The sequence below is a fragment of the Myripristis murdjan genome, chromosome 13 (genome assembly GCF_902150065.1).
Source record: "Myripristis murdjan chromosome 13, fMyrMur1.1, whole genome shotgun sequence".
NCBI lineage: Eukaryota > Metazoa > Chordata > Actinopteri > Holocentriformes > Holocentridae > Myripristis > Myripristis murdjan.
In genome coordinates, this window is record NC_043992.1 from 35,546,743 (window position 1) to 35,570,452 (window position 23,710).

At 42.2% G+C, this 23,710-nt stretch overlaps 1 protein-coding gene across 1 annotated transcript in view; it reads left to right on the plus strand.

The window, feature by feature from the left end:
* Positions 1-23,710, plus strand: part of frem2b (FRAS1 related extracellular matrix 2b) — a 70,960-nt gene that overhangs the window by 13,209 nt on the left and 34,041 nt on the right. Inside the window, exon 3 of the mRNA XM_030067299.1 lies at positions 18,561-18,707. Coding sequence (XP_029923159.1) covers positions 18,561-18,707 — 147 coding nt within the window. The remainder of the gene's footprint in view (positions 1-18,560; positions 18,708-23,710) is intronic.

Here is a 23,710-nt window from a genome sequence, read left to right on the forward strand (position 1 = left end):
ACATCCTCTGCGTTCCCCCGTGTGCCTCTCGTTGCAGGGAAAGAGGGATGTTGTGGGAAATTGTTCGCAATAATTCATGTTCATTTAGGAAAACATTGCAGCGTTTTGTGGAATTCAGATGAAGCAGAATCAGATGTCGCAGGCTGGAAGCATCGGGGACTCTTCTTGAATGTGCCCTCATTTTCCCTCTTGGAAATTAAAGGGAAACCCGGCCCCGATCCTTCCTTCTGTCTCTCTTAACCAGCTGCCAAAATAAGTGTGTGAAGCCAAGGTTAACACAGGAAAGGCAAATTCCCAAAGAGTATGGAAACCCCAGGCCCGGGCTTGTTCCTGGGTTGAAGAGATGTCGTCATTCCTGCCTTAGGATGTCGCTCTAGCAGAACAGAGGTTGTTCAAGCGCCGATAACCTGGGAAGCACACAGACACATGCATTCCCTTGATTCAGATAAAACCACAAAGGGGTTTATTCAAAGCCCCTCTTCTCCTCTTCCCTCTGTGGTAGGAAAGCTTATTTCTTTACACGCCGAGACGATCTTGAAAGTCAGCCGCGCAGACACGTCTCACATTTCTGTGATAGCTTTCGGAGCCGTCAGGATTTCCACCTTCTCCCACCTGGAAAACCTGAGAAACAAAGAAAATGTATGCACGTTGCTCTCTAGTAATGGTGATAACAGGAAATACGATGTAAGTGTGTTAGGGCTTGGGCGATATCTAAAAATATATATGTATATAACTGAAAAACGAAATGTTCAGGGAAATGAAAGTGTCTCAGAACTGTCTCACAAAATACGGCAGAAATAGTCATATGGAAGGTATTTGGGGAAAGGATCTCTTACAAAAGCGCTCCAGCCCATCTAGTGCCTGAAAACCCTATACAGCTCTAAATTATAAAATCATTGGTTGATAATATCTTGAAAAATGATTTCTAAAATGAGGAGCAGAAGTCCATTGTGTTGGCTGTGCTCTGACACGTCTCTGCTCACAGCAGCGAGGCTTTTTCTCAATTTTTCTAAATCAGTCTGGATAATGCGTTTCTGGCCCCTGGATCCCAGCGGTGGGCCCGCACTGCAGCGCTCAGCCCTGCTCAGTGACAAGCCTCTGACAGGTACAGCATCACTGGTCCTTCCTGCTGAGCCTGGTTCTCGGGATTCAAGTCTGATTGGTTCAGGTTAAGCCTCCTTTGTACACACACACACACACACACACACATGCAGAAACATACATAAAGGCACCCATACACACAACACAGCCGCCATCTCTCTGTCAGCCGCCTGATCCCTCCCTCCCTGATGATGAACCTGGCACTGCTAAAACGTTGGATCACGACGCCAACCGCAACCGCACTTTAATTGATAACTGCTTTGCCTTTGATTCCAGGCTGTTATCTTTTCTTTTTTTTTTTTTGATTAGCATGTTATGATATCAACCAGGAAAAATACCAGCTCCCCTCATTATGATCCTCAGCATTACACCGTGCAAAGGAAACGCAGACAAGGGAAACTAAATACGTTACTCGATTTGAAGCGAACTCTCTCGAGGAGGTTTTTCATTTATACACTCCCTGCAAACGTGGTAGGAGTGTGTCTTGAGATTATCGCGGCTCTCGTCTCATAAAAGGTGCTGATGAAATCCTTTGGGGGTTCAATATGTGGATCCAGCTTCCCCTCACCGCCACCACCGCCGCCGCCACCACCTGCTTCCTCCCTAAGTGGAGCCTGATAGGCAGGATATGAGGAGTCATCTGGTTGAGAAATGGAAGGGAAGAGCAGTCAGAAGGAGATGAAAGGTAGAAGAGCTGTGTTGGTCCCAGGATCAGCGGGGGCATGACTTCAATCTGCTTCCTGTCGCCTGCAGCGGTGGCATTAATGTGCTGATGTGCAGTTCACTCTCTAAACACAGCCTGTGTTGACAAGTTCTGAGGGCTCAAATGCAGTAGGTAGCCTCTGTGGACGGATATGCAGCTTAATCTACATATGAATGGGATTTACTGTGATATTTGCCATTGACTCAGCTCCACATACAAATACATATGGCGTTGGCGTGTGCTGCATGTGCACAGGTTTGCCTGCCTCGCTGCATCTCAGCAAACTCCGAGAATATACGACAACCCAAAGCCCATATATGGTTTATTCAAGAGAAGACTCCACTCCGTGTTCTCTTCAAGCACTTACAGTACATCTCTTCAAAAGTCAGGTTTTAACAAGTGGCTAAAAAAAGATGGTTTCCAGTTGCAGTTCTTGAGGGAGAGGTATCATCAAGTGACTTGTAATGCAAGTGAAAGCCGGGCCTATTTCGTTGTAAAAGGCAGACAGCGCCCTGTAAATCAGTCAGAGTCATCTGGTCTCCTTTTTACGGAGCTGTAGGCAGCACATATTCGACAAAAGGAGTGTGCGCCTTTCATCTGTTCCCATTTTAAACTGCACAGCACGGTTGATTTTTCAATTACTGCATTCCAAGTATTTTCATTACAGGGTGCATGCTTGCAAAAATAGTAGCATAGGAATATCGTGTGAATCCCTAAAATGATTTGTGTTTCACTTTTTTTTTTTTTTTTTTTTGGCCCCGCACATCTCAGAGAGTCAGAGAAAATTTGCACTATTGTATGCACATGAAACAACCGGGGAGACGTCCAGAGCTCAGATCAGCCCTTCCCCCCCATAAAGAATACCAAGGAATGTCTTGCCGCCTGAAATTAACAAGTCCGTGCCTGGGCTTATCTTAGTTTTCCAGGACATGAGAGCTGCGAGTGAAGAGTTACATATTAGCAAGTAAATGGGGAGGGAGAAACAAAGGAAGACCACGAGGCACAGGTCTAGACAACTTAGCAATCTGATACAGCCGTCACATTTAGCTTCTCAAATCCCTGAATAACTGGCTAAAGTCATTCCAGTTATAGTCCAGTCATTTTATGAAAAAACCTCGGACAAATTGCAAGAGAAGCAAACTCAACTGATTTTGTATCCTCAGTTTGTCCTGAGTGAGGGGAAAAAAAGTCCCAAGGAATCCCATTGGTGGAAAGTTTTAAAAATCACCTATTTATCACCACATATTACGAAAAAACACTGTTTTTAACACACAGGGGAAAGGGGTTCAAAATTTTACTTTAAGATATCACTATAAAAATTCACAAGTTGATTACACACACAAAGACAAGAAAAAAAGTCAGTTACAAGTTCTTTGAATTATTCTGTTTACACATGCATATCACACATTATCTGATTTGATATGCACTAATAAGGAATATAAGGAATTAATGCCAGAAGAGACATTTAAACAGTGAATTAAAAGGTTACTATGTATACAGTAACCTTGAATTAAAAGGTTACTATATAACAGTGAATTAAAAGGTTACTATATATATAGTAAGCTTTTAATTCACTGTTTAAATATGTGTTCTGGCATTTATTCCTTATATTCCTTATTAGCGCATATCAAATCAGATAATGTGTGATATGCATGTGCAAACAGAATAATTCAAAAAACTTGTAATTTACTTTTTTTCTTGTCTTTGTGTGTGTAATCAACTTGTGAATTTTTATAGTGATATCTGAAAGTAAAATTTTGAACCCCTTTCCCCTGTGTGTTAAAAACAGTGTTTTTTTGGTAATATGTAGTTATAAATAGGTGATTTTCAAAACTTTCCACCAATGGGATTTCTTGGGACTTTTTTTTCCCTCACTCAGGACAAACTGAGGATACAAAATCAGTTGAGTTTGCTTCTCTTGCAATTTGTCCTAGGTTGACCCCAATTTTGGCCTAAAATTACTGGACTATTATCGCCAAATTGTTCTGTAATATTTTAGGAATATAGCCGGTCAGTGAGTCATGTGCCAGGTCAGGATCTGTTGCTCTGTGGAGCCGCTGGGGCCCGCCGAACCCCTCAGAATAGTTGGCTCGCTGATTTAATGTGCACTTAACATATCAGCTAAAACGATCAGCTTTTTAAAGGGCATGCAGTGTGCTCGAGCGCTTTGATTTCAAATGTCACAAGACAGAGCTGCGGACAACAGCACGGCTCCTGCAGATTGTCTCTCATGTTTGTGCTTTTTTGACATTTAGCCTTTGATCCGCAGACACAGCTGTTTTTTTTTTTTTTTTTTCCATTGTGGGTGAAATTTAATTCATCAGATCATGTCGCTTTATTCCGTCGCTCAAGGCTACGGGTTTTTGTGTATTATACTCCGAGTGTTGTATTTTTGGGTGTTGAATGGTTTGTGAACGGCGGCCCCGTCATCACGCCGCTTTGTGAAGCGCATGATGAAATGTTTTTTTGTGGAGATTTTGTCACAGAAATATTCATTCGGTTCTGCTGTGATTTTTTTTTTTTTTTTTTTTGAAGCTGTAGTTTTACGTTGCTTACTCATTCAAATGTCCATATGGCTCTGTTTTTGAGCTCCCACTTGTGTCAACTGTTTCTTCTCTGTGCCGGTTCACATTGTTTGACTGACATGTTTTCATGAATTTCAGGACTGCCACATTAAATCATTCTTTTTTTTTTTTTTTTTTTTTTTTTTTTTTTTGGAGATGGTCCTGCAACTCTGGAACTTAATATTTGGCATCTTTGGAAATCTGTCTTTGCCACCTGCTCCTCTGAAACTCACAAACTGTTTTTTGTCAGATGCCCTTTATAGTTGGCACATATTGCTAGTTGTTTGCTCAACTTGAAGCTGCAACCAGTAGAGACTGTTGAGTTTTGGCGAGTCCCGTGGGAGTTTATATCACTTTTGCCAGCAGACTCTCACTTAATCCGGTGGGTTTCTGCAGCTGAAGTGGATCTACTGGATTGACGTTCCGGGTTTTCCGGATCACCAGACCTACTTTTTTTCATTCAGTTCTATTTTGAAATGTTAGCAGTCGGCGTTAAAAAGAAATTAGACCGCAGCTTCCTAATGTGATTCTCTTTGAGTTATGTTTGTGACTTGTTCATATTTTAGTTGGAACTTTTTGAGAGCCGTTTTGTGAATACACACATGAATGGAGATCTGAGGATCTGCGTTCAAAAGCGGAGCCCTTGGTTGAACCCGAGTGTCAAAGGTCAAAGGAGATAGACTTATTTTGTATAGGCAAATGCTTTATTTAACTTTTAGTGGTATCACATTATTAAAGTTTGTATGCCAGTGTCATTTAAAAAACACTTTCTTCCCTTTAATGTGTGATAATGAGCACATCATGCTCTGTGCTCTTACATTACTTTGCAATTTCTGCCATAACAGGTTACAGCAGGTTTTATTACAGTACAGTTTCAACCTGTTCAGTCTTTTTTCTTTCATTTTGACAGGTCAGATTCTCAGTTTGTACCACATTACCACATTGCTACACAGAACGCTTAAAAACATCTGAAACAGCTGAGGACATTTGCTTATCCATTGCTCTGAGGATTTTTTTTTTGGTGTGTCAGAATTTTGAAATCGGTACAGTATATTGAAAAATTATGGCCGGAATCAATAGGATTGTGTTGTCCTAATGTTTCTGCAACCAGTGATGAAATATGGATGAATAAATGAGGAAAAAAGATCATAAACAGTTATATATACGATGAAAAGGGAATAAGAAGATGTTAAAAATACTGTCACATACAGCAGAAAAGGACACAAAGTGTAAAGCCGTTATTGAAATCATTGTCAGATTATGTAACGTGGGGTACGTACACTCTGTGATCAGCTCCACCTGTCCAGTCTAATGCAGCTCAATGCAACAGCTCTGCCATACATTCTGCCTTTTAACAAACTTTATAATGTTCAGTTTGTGTTGACATTGTGGAGACTGTGTGAATTTAATTATGTGTTTATTATCAAGGTTGTAGTTTGCAGAGCTCTTGTACTGGACTCCATTATATTGAAAAGTGTTTCTATTCTCCCTCTTTATGTACATGAGTACATCTGAATAGTGAAAACAGTGCACAGGGTTACCGCTGCGCTCTTACGCTGATGGACAGACCCGTGTGCGACCCACAACTTCTTCCTTTCTGCAGCTGAATAGTGGAAACAGCTCTCAAGAAAATGCAGTCCAGTACAACAGCACCGCGAGCTATGAGCTCAATGCCAAACATAGAAGTGAATGAACGCCTCTATGACGGTGACAACGAGAAAACCTGAGCATTATAGGCAGCAGGAAAGGAATCCTTATGGTAGAACGTTTGTATTGGGTTGTATTAGACTGTACAGGTGGATAAAGTGGCCACTGAGTGAATGTCACTGCCAATCCATACAGTTGTCCAAGTTATCTACAATACTATGAATATAACACAGGGTTTATCCAGGCCAGTCTAAGAGTACTTGAGCAAGGCTAAAGATACACTTGTAATTTTGTCTTTTGATAAAGCCTATAAAGCGCGTTCCGGTGGTTATTCTTTGAAAAACCCCTTTATTGTTCGCTTCATATCCACCCAGCTGCCTTGCCGTCTTCCTCGGAGTACTGACTCAGCCTCGCTCTCATAAAGCTGAATTTGTCAACAAAGGCAAAAAAAGTCACAAAGGCACATTATATTTTGTATTGTTGCAGCTTCGGATAATTTGCGTTAACCGAATATTGCAAGATACTACATAAAAGTTCGGTTTGCTGACTGTAATTTATAGCCTGATATCACACAGATATACAGTCGAACTGAGAATGAAAAAACAAGAATTAGAAACAAGGGAACCGACTGCTCGAGAGTTAACTGCTTCTCCAGGCATGTGGGCATATTTTATGATTCAGTGTCACTGCTAGAAAATAAACATCAGATGGGTGAGAGCTAAAGCCTCTCTAATACAAATGTCACCAGAGCGTGTAGCATGTCACGCTGCCTAGTGCAGCAATTTTCCTGCTGAGCCTTACTCATTTTTTTTTTTTTTTTTTTTTTTTCTGTAGATTTTCAAATACCGAGAGGCAAGTTCCTGAAAGTTGAGCTCCCAAAAATAAATACAGGGTGAAGATTTTCTTCGTGTAGGATGTTTCCTTCTCGGTATTGATTGATTTTGAGCCGAAAATCCATATCGAAGATCCTGATCGTATAACCGGGCAGAGTCAAATCTATTTCAGGGGAGTTTCTCATATTCTCCAGCATTGACGTAATTAATCTTGGGTCACAGAGCGACGCAAATTGTCAAACAAAGTGGCAGGCCAGTTGCTGGTGAGAGACGAGGATGTCTATGTTGAAATGAATCATGTTTTCATTAAAAGGGGATTGCAGATATCCTCCTCCTTGTTTGTTTTTTTATTTTGAGCCTTGAAGAACGATAAGATGGAATGGAGTTTGGCTTAATCCATACATTGCAGAACACTGACTGACTTTACTGTGGCTGAAAGCAAGATATATCTGCAGAAGAGGGAAGAAGGAGGAGCGGATTAAAGGACACAAATCAAAAGACTGTGACTCAAAAACGAGCAAAACCCTCCACTCCCTGCTTGCTAACTAATATTAGCACCTGTTTGCAAATACCTGCAGCACACAAGCTGAGGCATCAAAGATACATTCTGAGGAAATCCGACACATATGGCAGTACTTTTAACTTGCAGATATACTTAACTAAGCGCCGCGTTTGGTGACGTTACCTGACAGGATAACGTGAGAATCCTATCACAAAAAAACAGTCAGCTGCCGCCGCTCCGTTCAATAAACAGTTGGCTAATGGTCAGCGCTTTAGTCATCTGTTTACGTCTGTCACTGCCAGGAAAAAACAGATAGACACTCGCACATGAAACAAATGGAAGGGATTTAGAAGCTGCCAGATTGGGCTTTGAAATTGGCGTAGACAGGCGAGCAGTATGAAAATATGATTTATGATCTGCGTGTGCGGAGTTTAGGTTTTTTGAAATATGGGTGGGGCGCATCTATAATAGTTGTCGAGCACGTGGCCTGGCTGCACTGCCGTTCCACTTGTGCCTGCGAGAGACCTGGAGGGAAAGATCTGATGACGGCCTGGAGCTAATGTGAGATTAATGGTTTAACATAAAGAGATGATTGATCACACGCAATGAAACAAAATGTACTCACAGGTTGGAGCTCCAGCTGTGCCATCAGGGCAAATGAGACAAGGCGTCCCTTCAGGGCTCCTGGGGCGCGTCTGTCTTGTCGGTGTTTGAGAGGCTCAAAATAAGTCACCGAATTCATGTCAAGGGTTTGTGTTCGCTCGTACGCCCAAAGAGAAGTCTTTCCATCTTAAAACACATATTATGAATTCACAGCATAATGCCTCAGTCTTCACAATAATTCGAATTTAAAGCAAAATGTTTGCGTTGTGCCTGTTTAAATGGGACTTTACAAGAATCCTTCGCGGCAACCTTACTCTTTCATATCCTGAGCTTTTTTTTTCAGTGCGAACGGAAAGTATTTTCATTCCATTATTCCAAGAATGGAGACAATCCACAACACTAAACCCTCAGATATTTTCTCCCTTCTTCTCACGTATGCAGACGAGCATGCTTATCTTTAACATGCAGGTTTGCATGGTGCTACTTTAAGGCCCCTTTCCGCCAGCCACAAACAAAGAACCTTGGGTCATTTACCACTTCTTTAGGAATTACAAATTCAGCCTTTCAGAGCGTGTTTTCCACTAAGGCAAGCCCCCCTCCTCTATATGTGAGGATTTGCAAGTAACAACTGTGTAATGCAGCTAAGACATGCCGTTCTAAATGAAACCAATGGAGGCTGGCCCTGAGAACAGACTCGAGAAGCAGCAGGCTCTATTAGTATGGAGCTCATGAGTCTGTGGGACAGGGATGGGGTTTTATATTCCACGGCCTCACACTGCTGCTTTCAGCAAACAGTCCACCATTATTCGGTCTGACAAGAGAGCAAACACTGTGCATTGAGAGGTCAAGAAAAAGCACGTCCCCCTCTCTTTGTCGGGTCTTTTTATCCTCCATCCTTATGTTGCTTTGTTTTCTCCCCCATTTTCACACTTCCCCTTGTTACTCCTTGTTATATCCCTGCCTCTGTTCTTTTCAATGCAGTCATGCAAGTCGCCAGCACCACTGGAGTGTCGAGGTGTCTTTAACACTTGTGTTTTTTTTTCCCCTCTGGGACGGAGACATCTTTTATTCAGAGAGTCTAATGACCCCATGAAGCTCATTTCTGCACTTTGGATGGTTACAGAGCGCCAGACATGCCTTGAAAAATGATGTTTGTTTTCCAAGCAAACAGCATCCAAAAGATTTTTTTTTTTCCTGTTGAAACATGGTGTTTGGGTGGGGGTTTATTACTTTATGCAGCCTGCTGTATTTCAGTGGGTCACAGAAGATTTGTTAGCGTTATCTCGGTAACTGTGGCCTTGTGGCTGTCAGAGTGGCCATATATAATTGACTGGCAATGAGCGAAAACCTCTCAATATTTAATCCGGACTGACCTTTACATGTGAATGTTAAGGAACGCCCTGCAGCTGCTAAAGCTGCCTTTTGTTGTTGTTTCCTCTGCTATTGAAAGTGGAGGCTTTTCCTCTGTAAACATCATGGTTGACTGTTAATTAATACACTCAACAGGCTCCATCCTTTTTGACAGATAGGTATGTTATTCAAGGGCAATTGTGAAATGCTTTTCTGACCTCACCTACTCTATCGAAGCCAGAAAAGCCTTGAGCAACAACTTTCATGCTCCTGCTGGATCAAGTCTTAAAGACAAAGGAGGCTAATTGACTTATTCACTCGCTTGTTTCTGAGCCTTCGACTTTCCATCTTTTCATTTTTCAGGTTTAATAGTCCTCATCCTGTTTGTCTCATAAACAACAAAGCCAGAGAAAAAAAAAAGGCTCCTTAGCTTCAAAATGTTGGCAGAACTATAGCTCTTTCAGATGCGCAGGAAGATTTTAGTGTCGTTTCAAATGAGACTGAGGGTGGTTTCCCCTTCTTATGTTGCAAAGGAGACACGGCTCAACCAAAAGGAGGAAAATGCTATTGAATAACTTGTGCCCACCCAAGTCTGAACAGCCTATTTTCCAGCCCTAACGATGTAGCCTCGACCAGGGATAAGTCCTGACCTTGGGCGCTTGGCAGGACACCCTGTGCCCCCGGTTGGAACCAGCAACTCATGACAGAGCCTATCTTCTGCAGTGTTGTGCATCCAGAGCGAGTTGTTCCCTAATCCTAAAGGTGTGCTGAAAGATTCTGCTTGAACTAATATTCCCAGGCAAGGCTAATAGGATTATACTTAAAAACCCGGGATTTTTTTGCATGTACATTATGCCAGTAATTTCCAGACACAGGGAAATATTGACCTCTTGCAAAGTATCCAAAGAGAGCTATACTGAGCTGTTTGCTGTTTGGGATTTGTTCCACAGCTACACTTTGATGCATTTCTTACTCTTTTTTTTTTTTTTTGCTAAATTCATTTTAAAACTTCCTCAAGGACAAAATGCTCAAAGACTTTTAAAAATAGAATTCCAGCAGCCAGAGTTTTCCCTTATGCTTTGTGTGCAGAGGGTTTAGGCTAGTAGATGAGAAATGGCGTCATCTGTGGCAGTGTGTGAGGGCGCTGGAGCATGAGGCAGACTCCCAGGACAGGACTGACCTTTCCCTCCCATCGCACTGTATTTCCTCTCCCGCTCCCGTGTCCCGGGCCACAAATAAAGGAGCTCCGTCTGAAATAAGAGCTCTGGGAATTCCTCACTGCCTTTTCCACACAAGCGTGGGGGCTCCCGCTTTGTGACCGCCGAGGTAAAGTCACGGAGCGGTTTCCACAACAACCTCACCGGGGCAATTTGGAATCAGAGGGGGAAAAAAGGCGGGCAGAGGAAGCACGCTGTCGGCCGTGTTTAAAAGGGTGTTTACTGTCAGTCACGCTATAAGAGGAAGAAAGGCAAAGTTTATAAGAACACCGAGGCAGAGCGGAGTGCAGGTCTAAATCATAAAGTGAAGTGCGGTGCCTTGAGTGGCTTTCTGTGGATGTTAGTTAGTGGCTGAAGAAATGCCCTTGCTCTCATGCACCTTTCATTTCTCTCTCTGCCCATCGGCCGTCACCGTAATGTGTCTGGGAAGTGGCGGTGAGAGAGCCAGCGGCGGAGAAAACACTCTGTTCTTGTCGACTGTCACACCAGTTAACCTGGAGATGAAATTCAGTGACTAATTTATATTTTTTTGCCGGGTCATAAATCAATATTATATCAACATCATGATGTAAGACTGGATGTCATCATAATATCATGATATGGCATAAGGTTTGTCTTTTCTTGATTGACCTGCTTGGTCATCATATCCACATTACTAATGGTTGGTTATCAAAAATCCACAGTCATCCCTATAATATCGTCACAATATCAATATTGAGATATTCAGTCAATGATATTGTGATATTTGATTATGTCTGTATCACCCACACCTGGTAGTCCCGCATAAAATAAAAACATTGTGTAAAACCTGTGTGCTCGGTGTAAAAGCGGTTTCAGAATCTTCAAAATATCAATAGGATGCAAATTTAGCACAGCCAGCAGAAGAAAATAATTGTATCCCCAGAAGAATGAGCAGGGCAGTGATCTTTATGAGCAGAGGTGTAATGAGTAAAGACCTCGCCATGCCTGGAGTTTTAAACAGTTTTAGAGGTGTCTCTCATTTCGAAACATGTTTATTCATGATATGAAAAAAACCATTAAAGCGAACTCCCCGGTCCCCTTTGGTCATTGAGAATTTCAGGCAAGCGAGAGAACAGCCCGCCGTTGTATTCCAAATTTGGAGAAGGCGCTGTGGGTTAAATCACCTCCGTAATGGTGGTTCAGACGTTAAGCTCAAAGAACTGTTCCTGCTGAGAGCAAAGCCTCGCTCGCTTTAAGCCTTTGCACGGCTCTCTGACCCAACACTTTTGTTCGGAGGAGCCTTTGGCCTTCTTTTCAGGCTCGTCAGATGTCCCTTTAGACTGACCGCTGTGTCCGAGTGGCCGCGGAGGCACAACAGCAGCCGAAATGGCCCCTACAGAACGGCCAGAATTTATGGCCGTCCACTTCCCTGCAAGGCTGTGCTGGAAGAAAAGAGTTTAGGGTCTGTGAAATCATAACAGCTCTAAATCTTTCAACCCGTAGCCAACTCCCCACTCATTATTGCTGATACAAGGCTCAGGGTGATTAGACCATATCGCTCTTTCTCTGCCCTGCCATGTGCTCCCTCTCCTTCAACGGGATTATCGTATCCTTTTTCCCTTAATTGGAGAGGTGAAAAGTATGCCGGTCTGGTACGCTGTACTACCGAAAGAACACTCACAGAGTTAATGCAAGTGGTAATGACGGAATATGTCCGTTTTCCCTCGCAATAACCTGATCTTGCACCAGGATTTTCCCTCAGACAATATTCACCGATGCTTTTTCTTGCACCTCGATGTGAACGTAATTTGCAGTTTCGCCTTGTAAGGGGGGGGGAGTTAGGAGCTAAATATGACTGTCACATCAGCTCTCCAGCCACCAAATGGAAAAAAAAAAAACAAAGATGTTATTTACACATTTTCTGACAACTTGCTATTCTTTGCTTAAATGAATAATCGCTGTTGGGTATAAAATAAAAGGGGACTGACAAATTATTTATTTATGTGCTTGAGCAGGCCTAAATAATGTGCTGTAATGTGCTCAATAAAACACTATGGCTCCCAGAGTGCAGGTGCATAAAAGTCCCTCTCCAGCATTTTGTTATCTAAATTAGTAAATATTTGTATGCATGTGAACAGCTATGAGAGAAAATTAGCTGTTCTTTCACACTTTACGTGCTCTGCATTGATACAGTATTTCCATTTAATAACGGGGTGCTGGAGGCTCTTGCACTGCAAAGGCGAATTCAAAGTTTTTGTCTTATGACTGGTTATTTATTCAATAAGATGAGCTCACCGACGCTTAAAAGAGACATCTTGTCTTTGCATTTTCAAGGCGATATAGTCTTTCCTGAATGCTATGCTAAATTTGCACTAACTATTTAAGCAGATTGTACTGTGAGTTTGAGCCAGCTAACTTGAATGGCCACTAATTAGATGAGAACGATACCATCAAAATCCAAGAGTCTGCTCCCACACACACACACGCACACACACACACAGTTGCATGTGTGTACAGTATGTTAAAATTCCTCTGTTGCCTTTAAAGAAACAGGTAATGAATATGACAGAGAGAGGCACACTCCTCCAGTGCTCAGATATGATGCCTTTGTTAAGGAATTCAGAGATGGTGGGTAGATGCAGATAATGAGGACGCTGCAGTTGTGTCTGTTTTCCTTTTTTTTTCATCACATTTGAAAGGAATGCTCGTGAATTACACATAAACTACGAGAGAACATCTCTGTCCTTCGAGTGTTTTTGCTGTCTCATATCCATACGCAGTGTGCTGCCTGCTTGAGCTTTGGCATTTTACTGCTGCAGCATCGTGGCGTTATCTGAGTGGATTACTGTCAGATTACAGATCGTGGAAACTGTTGTCACACAGAGCCATTTGCAGCAGCCTGTCCGTATGATCATTAAGTATTTTTAGATGTATTGTCCCTATTGAACCGGGTTCAGAGGGTCGATACATCTGGTCCCAATTTATCCAGCCTAATCAGTGTGGTGCTCGCTCTGTGGGCAAAGGGCCGCCTGTCTGTCTGCCCGGCTGAATGAACAGATGAGGGTCCATGGGGCATCCCGGCCCCACAATCCTTGAGGGTGACCAAATAAGGGCTGTCTGCAACATGTATGCAGGGAGGAGACAGGGGCACTATGTTGGCACGGCCCCGCCGCTCACATTCTTTGGTCTCTTTCAAAAGGCTTCTGTCCCTCATCAGACGCCCCGCTGTGTTAGCCGACAGAGAGCGTGTTTAACTGTACAGCTACATGTGCAAGGCCCTTTTTTTTTTTGCACAATTGCACACCTACACGCACTGTACAAGGCCTTTTCACGGTTAAGTGGCTGAAATGATGGAGCACTCACTTACCCGCTTCATTTTAACATTTTAACATTTTACATTTTAGGCATTTAACTGTCACTTTAATCCAGAGCGACTTTTCGGTGAGCGCAGCAGCAGACGTAAAGACTCCACTTCTTGGATTATAAATATTACCGGCTACTTTCAGAAAAGGAGAGCATGAAGGCAGTCGATTTATCCAGTAGATGAAATAAGATGGCAGGCTATTTATAGGGGTTTTCATTACACTGCCATATGATGTGATGAGAATAACTGAGAATGTGGGTATTACTGAGAATAAACATTCTAATGTAAGCTGATGTAGATATAACGAACAGCATACAGGATGCCAATTAGTGTGTATGATGCATTGTAATGCAATGAACTCCACGGCTGTGTATGTGCCCAAATGTATATGATACAAATATTGTTCACTAAATTCTGGGCTCAGTGCTGTGAGCACTGTTTAAAGATTAACTCTGGTGTTTTCCTTGGGGCCTCTTTGAAGTGGACTTACTTCAACCCCTGCTTATCTTAATTAGAAAGAAATCTGGAGGAGTGAAGTGGTCCTCTGGAAACAAGCACCTCCACTTTCCAGCTCCCCAAAGGCCACACTGCAGCTCTACCAAGACTTTAAAGCTTCCTAAATCCAATATTTACTCATGTCATGGTGGGAATGTATGTAGTCTAAATTGTGAACATAAATCATTCTTCCTGAGGTTTGAGGGCATTGCTTTGGTTTTTATCCTCCCCAGGAGGATAAAGAATATGAAAGATATGGATATGAAGGATATGAATATGAAAGCGTAAATAATTTATATAGTAGATCTATTTTATATTTGTGAACACTGTTGAAAGCAAACAGGTGTTTGACATGATTCATCGTGAAAGGGAGCGCAGTGCCTTTTGAAGCTTAGCTGCTCTTCAGTGTCATGTAAATAATTATGCAATACATGTCACAATTTAATGTTCATACCGAGATGTATAGGGCTCTTTGTGATAACGTTTGCCTATAAATGGTCTTGGAATGTCTCTGCCCGGGTGTTTGATTATAGCGAGATGATCACATATAATTTATTTCCCCATATTCTAGCATTAGGCTTTAGATCAGCTCCATCTCTGCAGTGTTACATTAACAGACTAGACCAAAGTGTGTCTGCAGCTCACACTCTCTTTCCATTACCTCAGGGCCAGAGGAGGGGCTCTTTCATGACTCACAGATCACACATGCAGTGTTTACTGGTGGCATGCGTGCCATGCTGCTGGCTCTTATCCACAGGGAGTAGGGAGGTCCTGTCATACACAGGTCCCCTGTTTCCTCAGGATTGATGTGGAACACACAGGAGGCAGAATTCCACTGTGGCAGACCTCCTGAAAACAAGACTTGCTAAATTTCTAATCTCTGACAATTTGTTTTGCCACTCTCATTTGCCTGTCGATGAAAGTAATGGTAATTGTACTAATAAACAGTTATTATCCAGCTTGTGGCAGTTAATGAAAGGGTTTACTTTAGACAGATTTGCCGCTGTAAACAATCAGTGCTGGGAAATTATTTCCCAGCACTGAGGACACATCATTAATTGTAGTCACTTTTGAATCCTTGACACAACATGTTGAAGACATTTCAGGATAACAATGCATGACAGTAGCCAGTGAGAAGCAGCGTACCTGCATTGCTGTGACTGCCGCTCAGTGAACTGACATCACACTGGTTTGTGGGCTTGGCTAACATCAGCTAGCTGCATTACCTGTGTAACATGTAGCTCAACATGTTCAGTATAAAAATTATAAAAAAAAATATTGCATAAAATTAAAAATATTGCATGGAAAGATTATTAAAACAAATATAAGTTTCAAAACACAGAAGGACACCAATTACACATAGACACACAGAGGGGTACCATTGCACAAAGACAAAGACTGACAAGACAATACAGGCTAAACCAGGGCTAGGATCACCAGCACTAAGCACAAAAAACCTTTTAAAAATAACAAATTGTAGGTAGGGAGGCTAAGTTAAAGAGGCTTTGCAGTTCATTCCATGCATGTGGGGCAGAGGCATGGAAGGCAGATTTCCCCAACTCTGTCCGAGTTTGAAGAGGAAGCTTATTTGAAGAACATGTGTTATATGTTTGATGGCGGATGGATAACAGGCTGCATGTGTAACGGGGTAATTTGCACATTAAGGCTTTAGCTATGAAAATTAAAAGATGTATTCTCCTTCTCAGATACAGTGACGTCCATTCCACCTTCTCATACAAACACACAGTGATGGCTCCTAGCAGAAGCACCAGTAACAAAGCGTGGCGCTGAGTGAAAAGCAACATCTAGCTTCTTCAGTAAAGATGAAGCTGCATGCATATTTTCCATGTCACCATAGTCCCACACAGATAAGAAGGTGCTCTGAATTAGTCCTTTTCTGACAGTGAAAGGCAAAACATTTTGACTCACAGTGAATGCAGTTGTGCTGATAAACTGATGAAAATGAATTAAGATGCAGAAATATGATGCAGATCTAGACACTTTCCCACTGTCATGTTTTTTTTCCCACATCCTGATGTTTTGATGTTACTGACGTCAGATGCACACAGTAACGCTGAAACTACAGAAGTAACAATGAATAATAATAATTTGCTGGTTATTAGTTACTTAATCTGCAAAAAATGAATGAATGAATGAATAAATAAATAAATAAATAAGAGGAAGAATCGCCACCATGTGTGAACCTAAACAATAGAGCAGAGAAACTCGATCTCCGTCAACAGAAAATCCAAGGAAAAAGACATTATGGCAACACAGACTGATGTATGGAAAAACTACTGCAGAAACAGCGCAGCAGAATAAAAATAAGAGAAATATAAGAATCTCACAGAGTACCACTTGAAAATAGACACTAAGACCAACTCTTATCTTCTTGCGACTCACAAAAGGACTAAAGCTCGAGTTCTAATGGGCTCAGTGATTCATGAACATCTTGGGTTGAAGTGATGCCACTGAAGTCAAATGCCTATTTTCAAATGGAGAAATTAGATCTATGTGTTCATGAGAGTTTATAATAAAATTTAACCAAATTAATGGTTCAGCTGAAAGAAAGAAAGAAAGAAAGAAAGAAAAAAAAAACAGTTTGTGGCCTCCTTACTGCCCGTGCCTCACACCGCCTGTGCCCTTTTGTCCCGATTATGGCTTTGTATTGACGTCAACGGGTCTGTCTGAAGTCCGCCGGCAAAACTAGATCTATAAGTTCAAGGAACTTCAACTTCTGTCTTCTACATTTGTGTGGACACCCAGAACTGCGCCGATAAGCCGCAAGAACGCACATCCCGTTCTGGGGTTTATCAATCACAGTCCCCCCCATGTGTTCATGATAAATTAACGAAAAGTATCCGACTACATTATTCAGCTGATTTGTTCGTTTTACCAGACACGGGGAAAATAGCGCTCCCTTATCTCCTCTGTCCTTGCGCTTCACGCTGACTTTGTCCTTTTTGTCCCAGTTCTGGCTCAGTATTCCCAAAAACCAGACACGTCATTGGTATTAAAACCCATTTTAATCCAAGTAAGGGAACGTGTAGACTAAATGAAAAAAGCTCCGACCAGGTGCAGGGGAGATTTCGCGTGCACGCGTACGCGCTCTCCCCCACACTCGGCACGCGCACACGCTCGCAAATGCATGCGCCCTCACACCTAATAAAACACCCAGGGTGAATGTGTATAGGTTTTACCACGCTCGTGAGCAAGGAAATGGGCACAGCGGAGCGGTCAGCGGGACGTGGCAGATTTACTGACCGTAACAAACAGGGTGGGATGTGGCGGAGAGGGTTGGGAACCTTTATTAGTTGTAGTGGCTAACACAAACAAAGGCAACACTCCGACAGCTCTCCAACAATAGCCCTGCTCCCTCCCGGCTATTTGTCTTCCATCCCAGCACTTTCACCACTGCCAGCTGTTTAGCGGGGCAGTCACCTGGATCTCTTCCCCTCAATATCCTCATCCAGTTTAACAGCAGCCGCTCTCTGTTTCCTGTCTGGCTGATTCAGCCTGATGTTCTTACTGTAAGACCCACCGGGGCGTGACTGCGGTTTAGCCTCCTACTTAATACTCCACCAATTACTGCATTAGTCGAGTGTGTGTGTCAATGAGTCAGTGTTTGTGCATCTCTTCGTAGTTCCAAGAGGCGATCTGCATGCACATGTTTTGCGTGCATGTGCCCGTGTGTGTTTGATGTCTGTGTGTGGCTCCGCTCTCCCTCTGTCTCCCTCTCTGTGGTCAAACGGTAGCACCGATGCCCTCCAGGACTACAGCCACTGCCTTTGAATCCGACTTCAAAAGGCGCGGATAAAATAAGCCAGTTCAGACAGGAAACAGACACCTTTTATCTTAATTAGAAATGAAGCAATTAGACGGCGTGCTTCTTTTTGCGTTTTGCATGAGGGCCGCGCAACACTCGTACCTCCCACTGAACACTCGCAAGGAGTCTCAAAGTCAAGTCCTCGAGGTATCGTTTTAATAAGGGTGTACGGAAAATTGCTGTGCCACCACAGAAAGAAAAGGCTATGCAAATGTTTAAAATAATTACGTTTCAAGGAAGGCATTTGGCTCTTAAATTGTTTAGTTAGACTCGATATGCTTTATTGAGAGCAGTTTTATTTCTCCTCGTGAAGTGCTTTTGAATGATGCTGTTTATTTGGCTGACTCTCGAGGTTTTTCTAATATTCTCGACGACTGTGCGCTTTCTTTTGCAGGAGGTAACAAACTGAAGAAGCAGCAGTTCCGCCTTAACTGGGCCTGGATCTCCTTGGAGAGGCAGCGGTATGTGGTCGATGAGGAGGTCAAGTTCCTGGAGGTGGTGCTGAGACGCAGGGGCTACCTGGGCGAGACTTCATTTGTCAGTAAGTGGACTGATTTTTAAAGAAAGCCTTTGGATAATCATGAGCTTCACACGCAAATGTATTTCTTTGGTCGTAATCTGTTTTGTGTTGTGGTTGTGTGAATATTTGATGGTTACAGGCAGTATATACTGTTTAGTTTTTCTAATTATTTGTATATCTTTCAGCTTAGTGCTTTTATACATTTTAAATGAGACTGACGTGTCTGTTTCATGCATCTGTTTTATGTATATGTAATTTAACAGCTGCGTCTTGTGCGTTAACATCAAGCGTCCAAGGACTACAACTAATTAGCCCGCAGGCAAAATCTGGCATGTTTCCTTTGGTTTTTAAATGTTCATTAATATGCACTGCCCTCTTTGAATAACAAAATCTCAAATTTAATTCTGTCAAGTTTCTGTCAACGCCGTCAAGTGTCTCATGACAGGGATCCCATTCAGGGCAAAGGAGACTGTGCACAATGCCGTTGTTTTTATGTCAAATTAAAGAGATATTCCTTTGCCTTGAGGAGTCAAACTCTGCTCCCACACTATGTCAAATGTGAGATTTCTGGACTTTTTTGTGACTTTCCATGATTAAAATGTTCCCATAGTCCACATAAACATAACATGATATTTTCTCTTAGATCAAAATTTTAAATACGCCTCAGATTCGAGGATACCATGCATTTCAGTATCCTTTTCGTTAGGATTTACCTGGGTAAGTGAAGGTAACATGAACACAATGGGGAATTAATATTACATTTGGTGATTTACTATTTTGTTTGTTTATAATGTTTATATTGCTCTTTGGTACTTATTATCTGTATATACTGTTTATAGTGTAAATTATGCTTCATATCTTGCTATCCACTTTGCTGCTGTAATATGTGAAATTTCCCCACTGTGGGACTAATAAAGGAATATCTTATCTTATCTTATCTTAAACTGAAGCTAACAGTTTTCCATGATGTTCCATAAGTTGTGCCAAAAATTGTTTAAATTCCCGGTCTGGAATAGACCCTCCAAAATTCCATGAATTTCAAGAAATTCCACCTCACGTGGGAACCATTTGTCAAAATAAACTTTTTTTGGACATTTTTCAAATGCCTTTTTTACTCGACAAGGAGGGTCGAAGTGAAGAAAAGCCCCGGCGTTCCTCTACCGTCTAAGGCATCCCAAAGGGTGGCGCAGACACCCTTTAGTGTCACAAGGGTCACGACCTTTGACCCCCGTCCTCGGGCCAGTATTTACGCTCCAATCACACAATAGGACAGGACAATCGCCCAGGGGCCGCATGTGCTCACGAGAAAGGTCGCTCAAAGTTGGTGGCCATAGAGAGACAGCACTCCACAAGTTAGTCCAGGTGATTTACTGGCCTTAACTAAATGAGCAGTAACTGTAGCGCTGTTACAGAAGGAGCTCCTGTGTGAAGAGTTTACGGCTTGCAAGAATTCTCACCGCTGCCTTTGTTTCCTGCCTCCATTTATTCTATCTATAAAAATTAAGTGTGACAAAAATGACCCAATGTTAAAGGTCAAAGCCTGTAGAGAATCATTTACTGTCGTCTGTGTCTTGGTATGCCCTGGGGCCGCTGGCTAATGAAACATTGCTGGTGAGATATGCAAATTGCGCTGACCTTTATCCTGCCGCAAGACTCACACTGCAGTTTACTGAGTCTGACTCGGTGACTCACTAACGTAAAAAAAATCATTTAACTTAATAAAGGCAGACAGGGCTCTAATCTCCCTCCCAAGGACAGATGAGCAGATAATGATGCTCGGTGAGGACTGTGTTAAGAAGTAAATAACTTTGCGGAGACAAGGATACGGTGTTAATGGATTCTTTTGTTGTCCATTTGGAAAAAAAGAAAAGAAAAAGAAAAGAAAGTGAAAATGAAAAATCACCTAGGGTGCATGTGAACTGACCCGGCTCAGATCCCTTTATAAAATAATCATACTGTGTGACAAGATAATATTGCATGGCCAAACAAACAAAACCAAAGAAAGACTTAAATCCCTTGTTTTGACATCCTGTGGCCTTGCTTTTTTTTTTTTTTTATTAATGGTTGGATTATAAATTAAAGAACTACCTTGAACTTTGGATGCACTCAGTATTTAATATATCGCTTGGCACTGTGCAATATCTGTGGCTGAGGAACGAGAGAGGGAATGATAAAGAATGACGGGGACAATGTACCTATTTGCTGGTGGAGAATGGCACACAAAGGAAGGAGTAATAGGGATTTTTTTTTTTTTTTTTTCATTTTTCCTCAGGACCGAGTTTCTCTTTCCAAATCCAGAAGTAGTCAAACGTCTTATTCCACCCATTATGCAAGTGTAAATGCAGTTAATTGTGTGATCCGTTTTTGTTAATCATTTCAAATCCTCTGTTCGGAGCATTCATTTGAATTCTTAAGTGAGCGCTAGTTTACATCTTCAGCCGGTGAACATTTGATCCCGTTCCACCTCTCTTTGTTGTTTTACAGTGTCGGTCTTTTGAAATAGCAGGAAACAAAGCCTCTGAAGACATCACCAAAAGGTTTGAAAATATGTATACAAAATGTCCGGACAGGAGACAGCTTTTAGTATATTGCAACATCGATGTCTGTTTTTAAGTCAGCGGTCAAAGTTATTGCCCTTCCTTTGCCATGTTTAGTCAAGAGGACGAGAGCGATGCAAGCCTCTGATGCTGTGGTGCCAAAACTGTGCAGCAGGTCTCAGTAAATTAACTGTTGTATGTAGAAATGTGGCACTGAACAACTGAACAATAACATGTGGATTAAAAAATTAAAAAGAAGTGTAAAAGGCTGTAGTTGACCAGGCCGAGACTAGTTTTTAACCCTATAAAACCTGAACTATGAAAGAATTGGCAGAAAATTCTTTTTTTTTTTTTGAAATTGAACCCTTTATTTAGTCCTATAACAATATATATATATATATATATATATATATATAAATGTTATTACACGACCTTTCTGGTGTATGATATATGATATGTACTTGAAGTGCCAATGGTATGGTCCAGGGTGAACAGGGGAAGTGTTCAAAGGTATACAACAGTATTTTTGTCAAGTATTGATTAAACTGAAAACGAAAAACGGAATTGAAAATGTGTATCATATATGACACAAATGGCTTTATAGGGTTAAAACTGCAAGCTTAAAAATGAAAGTTTAGTGTAAAACATCTGAGATATAGTTATTTAATTAACAGCGGTTTGTGCATGACTTATATTAGTTTGTTTGTTGCTTGGTCTGAAACTGGGTTGGCCATCGCCAAAAACAACCTGCGCTTTGTGAGAGCTAAAGCATGGAGGCAAGGTCTAAGTGACTAATGCTCAGTGGGACATGGCACTTAAGATATAATTATTGTGAAAGTCTTATTTTATCATACACACGGCTGCAAACTTCCCCCCTACAGGCGCACAACAAAACCCGGTGCTGCCTCTGTATATGAGCTGCAGCAGGGTGTCATCCTTTGAGGTGAAAAACCAGGAACATTCATTAGTTCCTCGGGTGATCATTTGGACTTCCCCTCTTCCTCTCTGCTGCGGCGAGGATGGAAGAGGAAAAAAAAGCAACGTTTTTTTTTTGATGAACGGGCACAACAGGCCCACAGAACAGCCTGACAATTCAAGCCACCCATCTGCCTCAGCGCGGAGATGAGACAGCGACTGATCCCGGGCCAGTGCCTTCACACGAAGACCGGGGGAATATCTCCTCCAGCCCAGCCTTGCCTGAGTGAACACTGATCAGAGGAGCCCACTGACGGGCTGCTGCTTCAGTGGTCAATGTGCACAGTGCAGGTGGCACCGGTTTGGAGGCTATATGGAGCCCACCTGCCGCTAAGCCTCAGAGTGACTGCTGTGATCAGGGCGATGCGATCCCCGCATTGTGAGGGAGACAGAGTCAGGAGCAAATCATACTCACTCCCTCTCCGAGCTGCTCTTTGAAGACGGGTGATTTTTCAGGCTCCATTGAGCTTGACCATTTTATCTCGGCACATATGCGCGGGGGCCTTTTCCTTCTGTCTGTACTTGCATATCAAAGCCCACTTTTCTTATTTTCATCAAAGAATGAAATGGTAATTTTCTCAAAAACCCAAACTCATACATTTCTCAATATGCAACCTTTTTGAAGCTCTTGTGTGTAAGCTCTGTTATGGTGTTCGACTCTTGCTCTCTAATTCTTCCTCGCTCTTTGTTTCCCTCTCAGTTGTGAACAAAGAGCCAGCAATTTAAAAATGTCCCCGTTTCTACAAAGCTTCATTTTTTTTTTTTTTTTTTTTATCGGTTTCTTGTTTACCTTTTTGCTAAATTTGTGGCGGTCTACAGGAATGCCAGGGGGTAGGCAGCTGTGTTTTATTTACCGCTGGCTCCCTGCTGCGCGCTGTATGGCCAGTTAGCAAAGACAGTGAAAAGGCTGTATGACATTTCACCTGCCTCAGTGCCCCCGCTGGACAGGAACCCTGCCAGCATCACAGCTACGGTGACTCGAGGCCTGATCAAACAGCTCACACGCTGAAGGACACACAGTGCTAGTTAGCCCCCAGCCACAGCTGCCGGGGCCACACTGACATAAAGAAGAATTGGCCTTATTCCCACAGAGGTCGTTTTGAACGCTCCGGGTGGAAAGCTGCACCCAGAGAATTGGCATATATCGAGGGTTTTGGGAGAAAGGGGCATGACATTTTCCTACTTTTGCAGGAGGGCTGAATCGAAATCAAAAGCCTGCATAGGAACCATTCTGAGGGATTGGTATTCTGTAAACAGCTAGAGAGAGTGGAAAAACAAGTGAACATGAAAAAAATCAGAATGTACTTACACTTACTGACATTTACTTGTCAGTAGATACTTAACCCTCCTATTATGTTTGGGGTCAATTTGACCCCAGCCAATGTTTAACATCTTTAAATAAATGATTAACATCATTTTTTTTGCTTCATATTTAATGAGTGTTCCTAATGTAATGGGCACTACCAGGTAAACATGAAATTGACATGATGATATGTTTTCAATGTCCTGTTC